The sequence below is a fragment of the Oryzias latipes genome, chromosome 13 (assembly GCF_002234675.1).
Source record: "Oryzias latipes chromosome 13, ASM223467v1".
NCBI lineage: Eukaryota > Metazoa > Chordata > Actinopteri > Beloniformes > Adrianichthyidae > Oryzias > Oryzias latipes.
The window spans coordinates 8,626,871-8,639,119 of record NC_019871.2 but is presented as its reverse complement, the minus strand read 5'-3'; the positions used below and the strand labels follow the sequence as shown (position 1 = coordinate 8,639,119).

At 37.8% G+C, this 12,249-nt stretch overlaps 1 protein-coding gene across 2 annotated transcripts; it reads left to right on the top strand.

The window, feature by feature from the left end:
• The first annotated feature begins 4,300 nt into the window (after positions 1–4,300).
• Positions 4,301–10,806, top strand: trmt9b (tRNA methyltransferase 9B (putative)). Of its 2 annotated transcripts, none has more exons than XM_020708130.2 (4): positions 4,301–4,588; positions 7,106–7,302; positions 8,466–8,639; positions 8,980–10,806. In XM_020708130.2, the coding sequence occupies exons 2-4, from the start codon at positions 7,140–7,142 to the stop codon at positions 9,894–9,896; spliced, it is 1,254 nt and encodes a 417-aa protein (XP_020563789.1). In that variant the 5' UTR covers positions 4,301–4,588; positions 7,106–7,139; the 3' UTR covers positions 9,897–10,806. The 2 variants fall into 2 exon arrangements, with proteins under 2 accessions (XP_020563789.1, XP_004075347.2); XM_004075299.4 differs by having other exon boundaries at positions 4,301–4,599.
• The last annotated feature ends 1,443 nt before the right edge of the window (positions 10,807–12,249 follow it).

Sequence of the window (12,249 nt, the reverse complement as noted above, 5' to 3'; positions counted from 1 at the left end):
CACTGCTGCTCACTTTGGTGTTTATTAAAACAGCAGTTTTATTTAAAGCTTTTCTTTCTGAGTGAAAAGAACTTATTTTGTCTCTTTCTAGAAAAAGATCATTTATAAGACTGTATTGAGCAAATTTACTTCATATAACTTCTTAAATATTCAAGTATTTTTCAATGCAACATTAATCCAATTTTATTGAACTATTAATAACGTGTTTTAGTCCTAATTTTTTGCAAACTTCTGTCTGAGAAGCATCTAATTCCTGCAGCATGCAAAGCACTTCTGCCTGCAGATTTCTCGTTTCTCTTGAGAAACTCAAATGACCATGATGCTCCAGATCTGGATTTTCTGTGGAGTATAGAAGAATAAATGGATTTATTTATTTAATTAAAAGTGAGAAGGAAATTCAAACATATGAGGTGGAAAGAAGCCTAATGGGTTGCATTACGACTTGTTCTGAAAGACAATTCCTTTATTATCAAATGTTCAATTACACATTAAAAAAACAAGTAAACATTAATGGTCGGATGATATACCAGAAACAATTGTAATACCTTCTCAAAATAATAATAAAAAAAACATTAAATTATAGATACAGTAGCCCAACAAAATCCAAAGCATCACAAGTCCTGACAGCTCCAAGGCCTGCAGAGAATCTCACAGATCCAACTTTGTTTTACTTTCAAATAAATATTGAATTGTTTTTTTTTAGATAACAATTTGCATTTGTAGATGTGAAATTGAGCTAGTATTATAAATACTTTAATTATACGAAATTGTTTTTTTGTGAAACCTATTGATATTATTAAAACCAAACAATGCATCTTTGTATAAAATAATAAAAGTTTTCACGAATGTTACATTGCAAAAATAAAAGGTGAATTCCTGCCACAATGTGGAGGTAAAATATCATTTCCAAAATAAGTGACACACTTGACGTGACATAAGTTAGTCAATTATAGAAATGTTGGAGATCTCACTTTAACAGAAACTACAAATTTCAGAACTTGATTCAAGAAATAAAACACATAAGAGATTTGATAGAAACCTTGAGGATATCTCACAAAGTGTTGCTACAGAATCTTTGGAGGGATTTTATATCTGTCAGCGTGAGCATCCTTGAGATCATTCTGACCTTGATCTACAGTGCCTTGCAGAAGTATCCGCCCTCTTTTGGATTTTTGTCCCATTTGTTGCTTTCTTAAATCACTCATGGTCAATAAAATGTGTCTTCCCTCACACAAAAATTTACTAGAGAAGAACTTCAATGTCAGTGTGAAAAAAGAGTTCTAAGTAATGCCAATGAAACAAAATTATAAAATGAAATATAATTTAAAAAAAAAGAAACGGAAACATATCCATCCCCATTGCACACCTTCAGATGGTGGGCTGACGTACACACAAAGATAAAACCCAGAAAATACTCCCTTTAGGCCAAGCATTGAATTACAGCATGATGGTGATGATTTAAGTTTGAATACTTCTTTAAGTTAAGTGTATTCCCAGCAAAAAGTAGTACACTTGAAGTTTATTTAATTCAGCACATTTGTTTTAAAGTAAAGCAAGTATAGACCATGTACATGTAGTGTAAAAGGATACTAAATGAATACTTCTTTAATCTAAACTACAACATTTTAAACTTGCAGTATATAAATAGTATATACAAATAATACTTCAAGTATACTGCATAACTTTTTGTATAGACTAAGTAGTACAAGTAGTACATGTACATAGACTACCTTTTGCTCAGGGTAAGCTTCACTCTGAATTGGACTATCTGACTTGATAAGATTGGAAGCCTGAGAAAAGGGCACAACTTATTGAATAATCAGAAAACAGATCATTTCAATCACTTCCTTTTGTTAGACACTCGTAGGACTCCACACACAGGGGCACATCCCAAATCATCCAAATGTTTAACATTTGACTTAAAAAGATAAAAGATGTACTTCCAAATGTGTTTTCTTTCACATTTTAATTTTTTCTTAAATGTATTTAAAACACTTAAACAGTTATTCATCTTGTCCATTCCAACATCCATGTGGTTTGAGGCAGACAGACCCCCACCAGAGAGACTGCCAACTATTGTGCATTTTAGTAACACAATACAGGACTCAACAACAGGATGTCAGAAACAGGAAAAACAAATGAACTCTGCTGTTAAACTAAAAAATAAAGTCTTGCTCCCTAAATAAAGAAATTCATTTTTGGTTATTACTTCAATGGCATTTGAGTTGAAGGTTACCAACCTGTTGTAAAAAAAATAATAATAATAAAAAAAAAATCTGACTTTATCACAATAAAAATAATTATAAAATACAAGTAGATTATAAAATACTTTGTTTTTGCTAATTTCTCTTTTAGGTTTTTCAATTCTGCCTCCAAGTCCTTAAAACACAAAAACTACAACTAAGTCGTGATGCTGATGTGGGGAAAGGAATCAGCTGGAGGAGACAAATGTGCTTTCAGAATAGGCTTCAATCATGGATACTTGCCAGGTACAGCCTTACTTGTAATATGAGGAAGCATACAGCAACAGAGATGAGCTTTGAAAGATGATGATTAGTGATCTGTGCTTCCTGAATGACAGTGATGAACCACTTACTGCTGGTAAAAGAGCATAGAAATAATCAAAGCTGCACAGGAGAAGGAAATAGAGAACATCCTATTTGACTGACAGAAGATAATGAGGTTTAATTACCACAATAAAAGCAAAAAAAAGCAGGGATGAGGGTGAAGCTCCAGACTGCTATCGTCTGCTATTAAAATATTTCTGTGGTTTTAAGATTAATACCTTTTTTTCTATTTTGTACCATTATGGATCAATACGGTGATCAAAAAAATAATTGAAGTTAATGGAAATTTAACTTGAAGGCCCCACATACGTTGTAGTTTATGGTTTTATCTATGCTCTTTTGCCAAGTCCAATCAAACTGATTAGAAAGCGCATGAAGTGTGAAATAAAAGCTCACGTTCACGTTGTTTGTTGTGGTTGTCACGTGACGCCGACAGCCAATAAAAGCAGCGAGCCGCGACCTCACAGCCTGTCATCTGTGTAAATAGACAATAAGGCCACCGTCACAGGACCGGAACAAGCTCTCCTGTTCTTCAAAATAAAAGCTTTCAGCTCAACTGTTATTTTAATTTTTCTAACAGCACATAATCATTCAACATTTTAAGACTCATTTAATAAAAATGAAAAATATTTGGTTAATTTCCAAAAGTATTCACATTGGTGATTGGGTCATTTATACTCATTAAGCTGGGCGGAGGCCAGTTTTAAAAAGTTTAATTTTTGCAAGCAACCGTTAGACTACAGCTGCTTAAAGTAACCACACATGGATGCAATCATAGCCTACTAGACTTAAAAATACAACACATAAATCAATCCTTTTGGTAACAAGAAGAAGAGGGATTGTGATGAAAAGCAACAATTTAGGAGCAAATTAAAGTAAGATCAAAATGTTAAAATTGGTTGTTCAAGTAAAAACACAGTATCGCATTATCAAATCCAAGAAACCATTTTATCTTTAAACAAATTACTTGTTCTCTCAGAAATAAAACACTACTTTACTGTGAACCCAAAATTTAATTAGTTCAGTATTTTGGCAGGTATACCAAGCCCTGATGTACAGAAATTAAGTCTTGGTGTCATAATGACTTGCATTTAGTGTTTGGCCTATATTGATTCCAAAACTAATGTTCCCAATTAGCTGAAGGAAACCATTCACGCAAACAGTGAAACTTGGGGTTCAGTGTCCAGAAAAAAATTAGAGAATCTGATTCAAGCCTTTTTTCCTTTACAGGCAAGACTATCTATACAAAGTTTACTTTCTGCTCTTCCAAAAACAGACTTTAAAAATGCACTTCTTCATTTTCTTCCTACTGTCTTTGAAAGGGAACACAAACATGACCAAAATTGTTTCTGACTAATAGCTCTCTGACCATTAATAGTATTATTAATTTTACTAATATAACAACAGCAACAATAATAAATCGTGTATTTCATTCATTCATTCATTCATTCATTCATTCATTCATTCATTCATTCATTCATTCATTCATTCATTCATTCATTCATTCATTCATTCCCATGGTGATTGTGCCTGTGAAACCGTATGAGTCTATTAGCTCTGGTACCTCCAACAACCCAATGGAAGTACAACACTCCTCCGAAATGAGATCAGCTCTGTTTAATATCATAATTCGGTTATGTCAACAGGTTTATTTTCCACACAACTCTTCAAGTTCATTTCCAAGTTGCTTTTATTTTGAAATGCAGAGGCGGATGCGTGGTTTTGCATGCACGCAATTTGACGGCTGAGCTCCGGGTTGCATGGATGCGATGCTGCGGTTCGTCCGCTTTAGGCGGCCACACACACACAGACACACACACACAGACACACACACACAGACAGCTTTGGAGGCTGACTTCATTCGTCTTCGCGGTGTGTCTGGGAGGGTTTCTCCTCCCTGCGGATCACCTGCCGTTCACCCTCCTGTCAGGTCCATGATCATGCAGACTCTCCGTCTGTGCAGAGAGGGAACTTTAACTCCGGCGTCCTGAGGACAGGGGTGGAACATCGCGCGACGCCTTGTACGTGAACGGTAAGCGAATTTGAATGATGATGAGGAGGAGGAGGAGGAGGAGGGGTTCTTTATCAAAGGATGCACAAATCCCAAAATAAATCCCATATTGCACTATTTGAAAATATATATATTTTTATGAATCTATTTCTTTTTTAAAGGATGAAAGAAACATGCATTTCGGAACTTTTTCGAACATAAAGTAGCCCTGGATTAATTTAAATCTCATCTAATATTGGAATAATAGATACAATGGGTTTGGGGGACGAGTGTTTGCACAGTTTAATTTTGAAGGGACTCTGCTTTTGAATTCTGTTTTAATTGGAGCCCTTCATCATTTAGTGTGTATCCCAACAGCAGTAACTGCACCAGACATAACCTGGACCCCTTAGTTTCACCACATGTGGATCAAGTCATTAACAGCTGGCACACTTCACTGCTCAGTCTGTTCCCTGTTTGCTGCTGTTCTCTACAGAAAATCCCATTCTGTGAGCCCTTAACTGTGAAATGCTCATTTCTCAGACAAGTCTGTGCGCCAGCCGCCTGAATGTGTCCTGTTTTAATTTTAGTTCCAATTGTCAGTCAGAGACGGTGCCTTTGCCTCCCAAGCGTCTGGTTACATAATCACAGCAGAAGATTGCTCTAGTGACCAGAGGGAAGAAAAAAAAAAAAAACTTGAAGTGAACACAAGACTCCACTCCAAAGGAGACAGCATTGCATAAGCGATGGTTCACTTCCTCTTAACTGATGCGGATGATGGTGGTCGAGAAACTGGTTGTGGAGTGGGAGGCTGCCTGACCTATATTTATAGACAGAGGAGAGCTGAGGCGAGCCCGCCAGCACACATAGAGGATCTGGCTTTGGCAGTCAGAACATAAAGGGATGCTGCTCTGGCTTTTGTTATGGCTGTTTCCATGAAAACCATTTGTCCACAATGAGCATCTGCACATTCAAGAAATAGATTTGAATGTTTTTTAGGAGGTGCAGAAGGGGAAATTTCCTTCTGGCCAGTAAGGTGCATTAGATCACAACAAATAGGATAAATTAATGCAAATCGCTTCTTTAATCAAGGTATATTTCTAGTTTGCTGATTGATTTAGCTGTGTTTGCAGCCATAACTTTTATCCATAACGTGTGATTATGGAGAATATTGCTCTTCTGATCCTCATCTGCATGTTGCGTCAGGTAGAAAATATGTTTGTTCTATCGAGTGTTCCCTTGTTGGCACTTTCTCTTGATGTTTTTCTACACTCTCATTTGCATCTGTTTTATTAGACAAAGCAAAACAGACGAGTTCACTCGGAAAAAATAAAGATGTAGAACTTATTATCAGATGGATTTTTTTTTCTCTTTTTCTTTAAAAAAGGGCCACCAGAGATTTGTAAAATTTAAAAGAAAATTGTGGCATACAATAAATACATCTTTTTTAAAAATGTAATTAATAATGAAAGGATATATCTGTTTTAAGTGAGTTTAAATAAAGGTTTGTTTCGTGGATGAAAATATCAGTTTAAATGCTGTATTTTGCACAGATTTACAACTTTATATTTTTTTTAACTGTCCTACTTTACGGTCATTTACGATCATTTTATTTTTACCCTAGAAGTTTAAATACTATAAAGTAGAATTCCATATATACCATCTTAGCTGATATCATAACAAATTTTTGTTGTAAATTTTAATTATTGACAAGTATTGCTTTTAAAGAAAATCTCTCTGAAGTCAGCATGTGATGTCAACCGCAGCTATAATTACATCTCAAATTTGTATCTACACTAGTCATATGACAGCTCTGTCTATTGAGCTGTTTTGCCTAAGAGTAAGACAGTAATCCTTTGTGTATCCGCCGTGCATCATACTTTCTAGTGGAGCATCAGTGTAGAAGCCGAGGCTGCATCCTATTAAAACCCTTTTCGCTGCAGTGGGAGCTGTGAAGAACACAAAGGTCACAATTACACAATCCCCGCATTTACAGCAGAGAAAATAGAGTGCTGATGAAAAAAACAAGTTTTCCCATCAATTTTGACCGAATAAATACATTCATGCACTAGAAACAAGGTTTCAAGAACCCACTCAGAGTGTTAAAAAAAAAGAAAGCAGGAAAGATCATCAACACAAGCACAATGAGTGGTTTTTGTTTTGGTTTAATTACATACAGAAATGATTTCTGGGCTTTAGTTTTAGCCTTAAGCAATTGTTTTGGTTTGTGAGATGCTTGTTACTTACTGAATTAATTTCTACACTTCTGATGTTTAATGCTAAAACTAAGGTTGTCCTGTAGGAAGGCTGCAGGATGGATGTGATACATTGATACTGCCGAGGCCCAGCTCAGGGTCTGGCATTAAATGACCCCTCGATGCCTGACACATGTTAGAGTGTGTGTCTGCTGATTACGGTTGCCAGCTGACCTTGTTGGACCATAATGTGCACGTAGAGCGAAACACCACTGCACTGCTGTTTATATTCTAGCGATGCCATGGTAAAAAACAAAACAAAAAAAAGCTGTGATGTTTTTGCTTCCCTGCAGTCATCATGCTGGGAGGCTGTGTGAGGCAGCCTGCATGAACACGATGGAGGAGGCTGCCAGTCAACTTGAGCGTGATCATGTGCACAGTGTTTACGACAAGATTGCTCCGTATTTTAATGACAACCGCTATAAAGCCTGGCCCAAAGTGCGTGAGTTCCTGCTGGACCTTTCGCCTGGGAGCATTGTTGCAGACATAGGTGGGTACACTGGATCCTCATCAACACATGATGTTTTTGTCTTGTTTTTAAATGAAAAACAAAAACAATTCAAAAAAGTAAAATACGTCATATTTACTTATATTTTATTGTCAAGAATCTAGCATATCTATTTTGATCATTCACCTGCTTCTTAAAAGTTTCTTGAGCTGGAAATGTTTGTCTTATCTGTTAAATTAATTACTTTTCAAAAAGTTGTTTTTTGATGCATGATGGAAAATGTGGCATCTTTAATATTTTTTTGCACTTTCTTTTTTTTAACACAAAAACACCAGAAGGTAGTTTGATAAATATTATACAAGATAAATATAAATTAGGTATATGCAGTTAATTTCTGGAGTATTGGCCAAATAAACCAGTAATGTCTTCTTGTAATAGCCTTTAACGTTTTTTTAATAATTTAATTATTGTAAATATTTCAAAGCTACCTGTTGTAAATGAATGGCCACAAAAGCATAAATAGTGTATATTTCTAAATGTTGAAGTGGGACTTTGTGGGTTTTGCTGGGTTGTAGACCCCTGATCTAGCAGTACATTCTCTTTTTGAAGAAAGTGCTTTTATTTGATCAAATGGTAAAATGGCGTATACTTGTATAGCGCCTTTCTTCCTACAAGGACAAAGCGCTTTACAGTCACACACACATTCACTCACACATTCACACACTGGTGGTGGCTCCGCTGCCAAACACAGGCGCCCGCCTACCACCAGTGGCAAGGTGGGGTTCAGTGTCTTGCCCAAGGACACTTCGACTCATGGGCGTGCAAGGCGGGAATCGAACCTACAATCTTATGATCATGGGTCGACCGCCCTACCGCTGCACCACAGCTGCCCAAATACTTCTTTATAAATGCGGAAACGTTGTGAAAATTTGTTCTGACTTCTCATTTTACTTTTTTCTTTTTTTTTAAAGCTAATATTGCCTTGTGAGTTTTATTTTTAAATAGTTCATCAGTCATACTTAAATATTGTGTCATAAACAGAATATGTCCTGCAAAAAATAGCTTATTACTATAAAAAATAAATAGCGAAGCTGCAGCTTAAGGCCACTTTGAAAGACTGCAAAACAGTTTAGCTTAAGGGTACATTGTACAAGCAAAGAGGAGGTAGAACACTTCTTTAGTATTGGAAAACTTTGCCTTCTCAGGTTGTGGCAACGGAAAGTATCTCAGCATCAACAAGGAAGTCTTCAAACTGGGGTGTGATGTTTGTCGCCCCCTGGTGGACTTTGCCTGGAGTCAAGGACACGAGGTCCAGATGTGTGACGGGCTGCATTTGCCTTACAGAGATGGCTGCTTTGATGCCGTGCTCTCCATCGCAGGTAACGGAGCCGCACAGATGGTTCGGTTGTTTGTGATTGCACCCATTCGCGGCTAAACGCCTTCCTTCCTATGCACGGGCTTAACAGCTGCAGCTGGTGCTTGCCTTGAATTTGATCAATCTTTTAATGATAAACATCCGTTTACCAGGTCTTGTGTTGCCTTGCCAACAGTGGAATCATTCATGTGTCCTCCAACAAGAGGGCAATTAGCCTTAAAAAAGGGAAGCTGTCGCCCACAGTGTTCTGTCAGCCGGTTTGCAGATTACTGTGTTTTTGCTCACTGCCTGTGCTGAAAGTGTCACTTCTGAGTTCAATGAAAGTACATATGCTTCTCTTGCAGTCATTCACCATTTGTCCACCAAAGAACGTCGCATTCGAGCAATAAGGGAAATGGCTCGCACCCTGAGGGTGGGTGGCTGCATCATGATCTATGTGTGGGCCATGGAGCAGAAACGCCGCAAATTTGAGAAGCAAGACATCTTCGTTCCCTGGAACCCCAACCCTCATGTGCCCTCTCACTCCAACAAAGACGATGGCAAGCCCAGGAGAGCCACGGCGCAGAGCGTGAGCGACGCCACTGACAACTCGAAAAAGCACAGGAAGGTTAGAAGCACATCTTCTGTTGCCGATCAGGGACATCTGACGCCGTCGGCGCCTCAGCAGAAGACACAGAGACTGTGGTTCTTCTCCAGGTCACTGGACTCCGTGTTTGACTTTGGAAGCTTAGCCATTTCCTGGCCGTCATCCAAAGATCTGAGCACTTTATCTTCACCTACGGGTGTAAACGAAGGAAGAGAAGTCAAACAGCGTGGAAGAGGAAGACGGCTAATCAAGCAAGTCTCAAGCTTCTTTTCTCCTCCATCTACAATCGGATCGGAGGAGGATGTTTTTGATTTGGGGCAGAATGATGCTGAAGACAAGAGCCCTGATCCTTACAGCAGCACAGAAAACCAGAGCGTCTCAGTGTCTTTGGTCCAGGAGTGTGGATCCCTGGCTCTGCCAGATCTGATTTCTTTGCAGGAGCATCCAAAGCAGTCTGCAGGTGAAAACAATCAGGAGCTGCAGGAAAGCACAAGTCTACTGGGGAGTGGCAGGCAGGAGGAAAGCTCCTGTTTGAGGTACTACCATGTCTTCAGGGAGGGAGAACTTGCAGAGCTGATTGAAAATAATGTGGAGGAGCTTCGAGTAAAACACAGCTACTTTGACCACGCTAACTGGTGTGTAGTGGCAGAGAAAGTTGAGCTTTTGAAGATATGATTTTATGCTTATAAATTTGGCACAAAGTTTTAGCACATAAGGGATTGTTGTAGATATGTACAGGTGTGGCGGCTGTCTTTTCAGGTACTCCAAAAAGCAGCGGTGGAACAGTTGCAGCACCTTTTCCGATACATCTAAAGTCACTTTTAGCAGTGTTCCAAACCTTATTTTAAGTATTTATTCCTGAATTTTAAATATGACACTTACAGACAGCATATAAATGACTAGTAAGAGTTCTTTTAAAATGAGTGAGCTTGAATGCTGCTAGAGATTTTTTTTTTTTTTTTAAAGAACTACAAAGGTTGATGTTGGTAAATGCACTGTTTTTTTCTTTTGGGGAGATTTTAAGGTCCAAAGAGAAATTGTGAGACAAAATAACCCTCTTCCATCCTTCTGACGTAAAATGATTCCGTGGATAGTTCTTGATGTCTGCTCATGTTTGCATGTTCTGAACATCTGCAGCTTCACTGAAAATGTTAAGTGTGCAAGCGACTTTATCTAACTATCCTACGAGCTGAAAAAACCTACAGAAAATCTTCCAAAACGCGCATTCCTAAAAGGAAGTGTGTGTTCTTGACTGATTTTTATTTTATTTTTTAAGTTGCATAATGTCTAGTGTAACAAGCTGAAGCTGCTAGTAGTGTTTCAGCAAATCGACTGCCTCATATACTGTGAATAAAGATTGCACTGCACTGCGAATATGTCGTCGCTCTGTGGCTCTGGGTGACATACGAGCAGGTGACACTTGAAACGTATTGCTTCTCTGTACTCATCGTGCCAAGGAGAGCGCTGATCCTTAAGTGTTAACAGTGTGTGGACCAACTGTGTTTGTACTGATGTGATTCTGGTACCTAAAATATCCTTGAGGCGGAATTTGTTTTCTCTTAATAAATATTTTGTTCATGAGTGCCGCATTGCAGTTACTTTTTATATAAAGACACAGTATGTCACAAACTCATGGTTTCCTTGACAGTCTGTTTTCAGTATGTGACATTAAAATAAAGTTAAATGGAGGATCAGAATCGCCAGATTCATTGAAATTACGTACTAAGGAGAACTTCTGATTTTTGTTGGTACTGTCATAATTAAAAGCCTGGAATCCACGGATGAAACCACATTATGTCTTTTTCTCCAACAGGCAAGAGGGGGCAGTTTATTAGGTAGATCATCAACACCTGTGTACATGTTGCTCCTCCCAAACAGGAATTTACATCAATCAGGGAAACACTTTTTATTTTTTTTTATACTTTATTTGTTGTTTCATGTACAAACCAAGTTATGGTCATCAGAAATGAGCATTACTAGCAAAAAAAACCCCAAAAGTTTAAAAAACTTAAAACTGAGATCTTAAAGACACCCTTTTTCTATTCCTATTTTTACTTGTGAATTTTACCGTTTTAAATCCTTTTTTTTCTTTGAGGGGAGGGTTATAGTCTGGGATGAAAAGTGAGAGTGGCTGCCACCTGGGAACATTTCATTTGATGCTGTCAGCTTGAGGGATGTGTCTCACTGAATTCGTCCAGCTGCTTCTGTTAACAACACTGCTTGGTCCTCATCACAAGGTTGGACAGGAGATGTGGCTTGTGCTTTGTCTTTCTCTTTAGAAGTTGGGGAACTTCCTGCATTATGCATCAGTTGGATTGTGTTTGTTTTGTAGCTCATGGTCTATCTGCAGTTGCTCCTCCTCTCTGCTCTGCTAACTGTTCACCACCTGTTCTGTATTGACTCAACCCAGTCTGTACACACTCTTATTGGGCTTTGCTCACTTTGTGTCAGATCTGTTGTTGATTCTATGCAACGGGTATAAACGGCTGGTTTGTTTGCATTTTACTTTACTCATTAATGGACTTTAAGCATCTTGTTTTTAGGTTGATCAAGGTCTGTTATCTTGCTTTTGTAGGAATCGTTCTCGTTCTTTTTCATTTTAGGTTAGAACTTTTTTTCCACATTTAATTTTGCTTTACTGGTGAGGAGCTTTAAAATCATTTGCATAAATGAAGCTTCCTAATTGAAGATTCTGACAAAAACATGTTTTCCTCCCCGAGAGCCTTTAATGTGCAGTGATTGGGTTTTATAGAAGTTTAAATTCTGCTGTTTTCTGAACCTTTTGCATTTCTTTTTTATAGAGCTGTTTGTGCAGTTCTTCTTGCATCTGCACTTTTTTAATTCTGACAATAAAGCATTTACATCTGTAAATGCTTTATTGTCAGAATAAAGTCTGCAAAGAATCTAATTTATTAGTTTGCATTTATTTTACCATACAGAAACTATTCATTTGCAGCTTAAATCATCCAATCACCTTTTGAGCTATTGTAAAATTGTTCCCAGTGGTCTTTCAATTATGATTATGCTG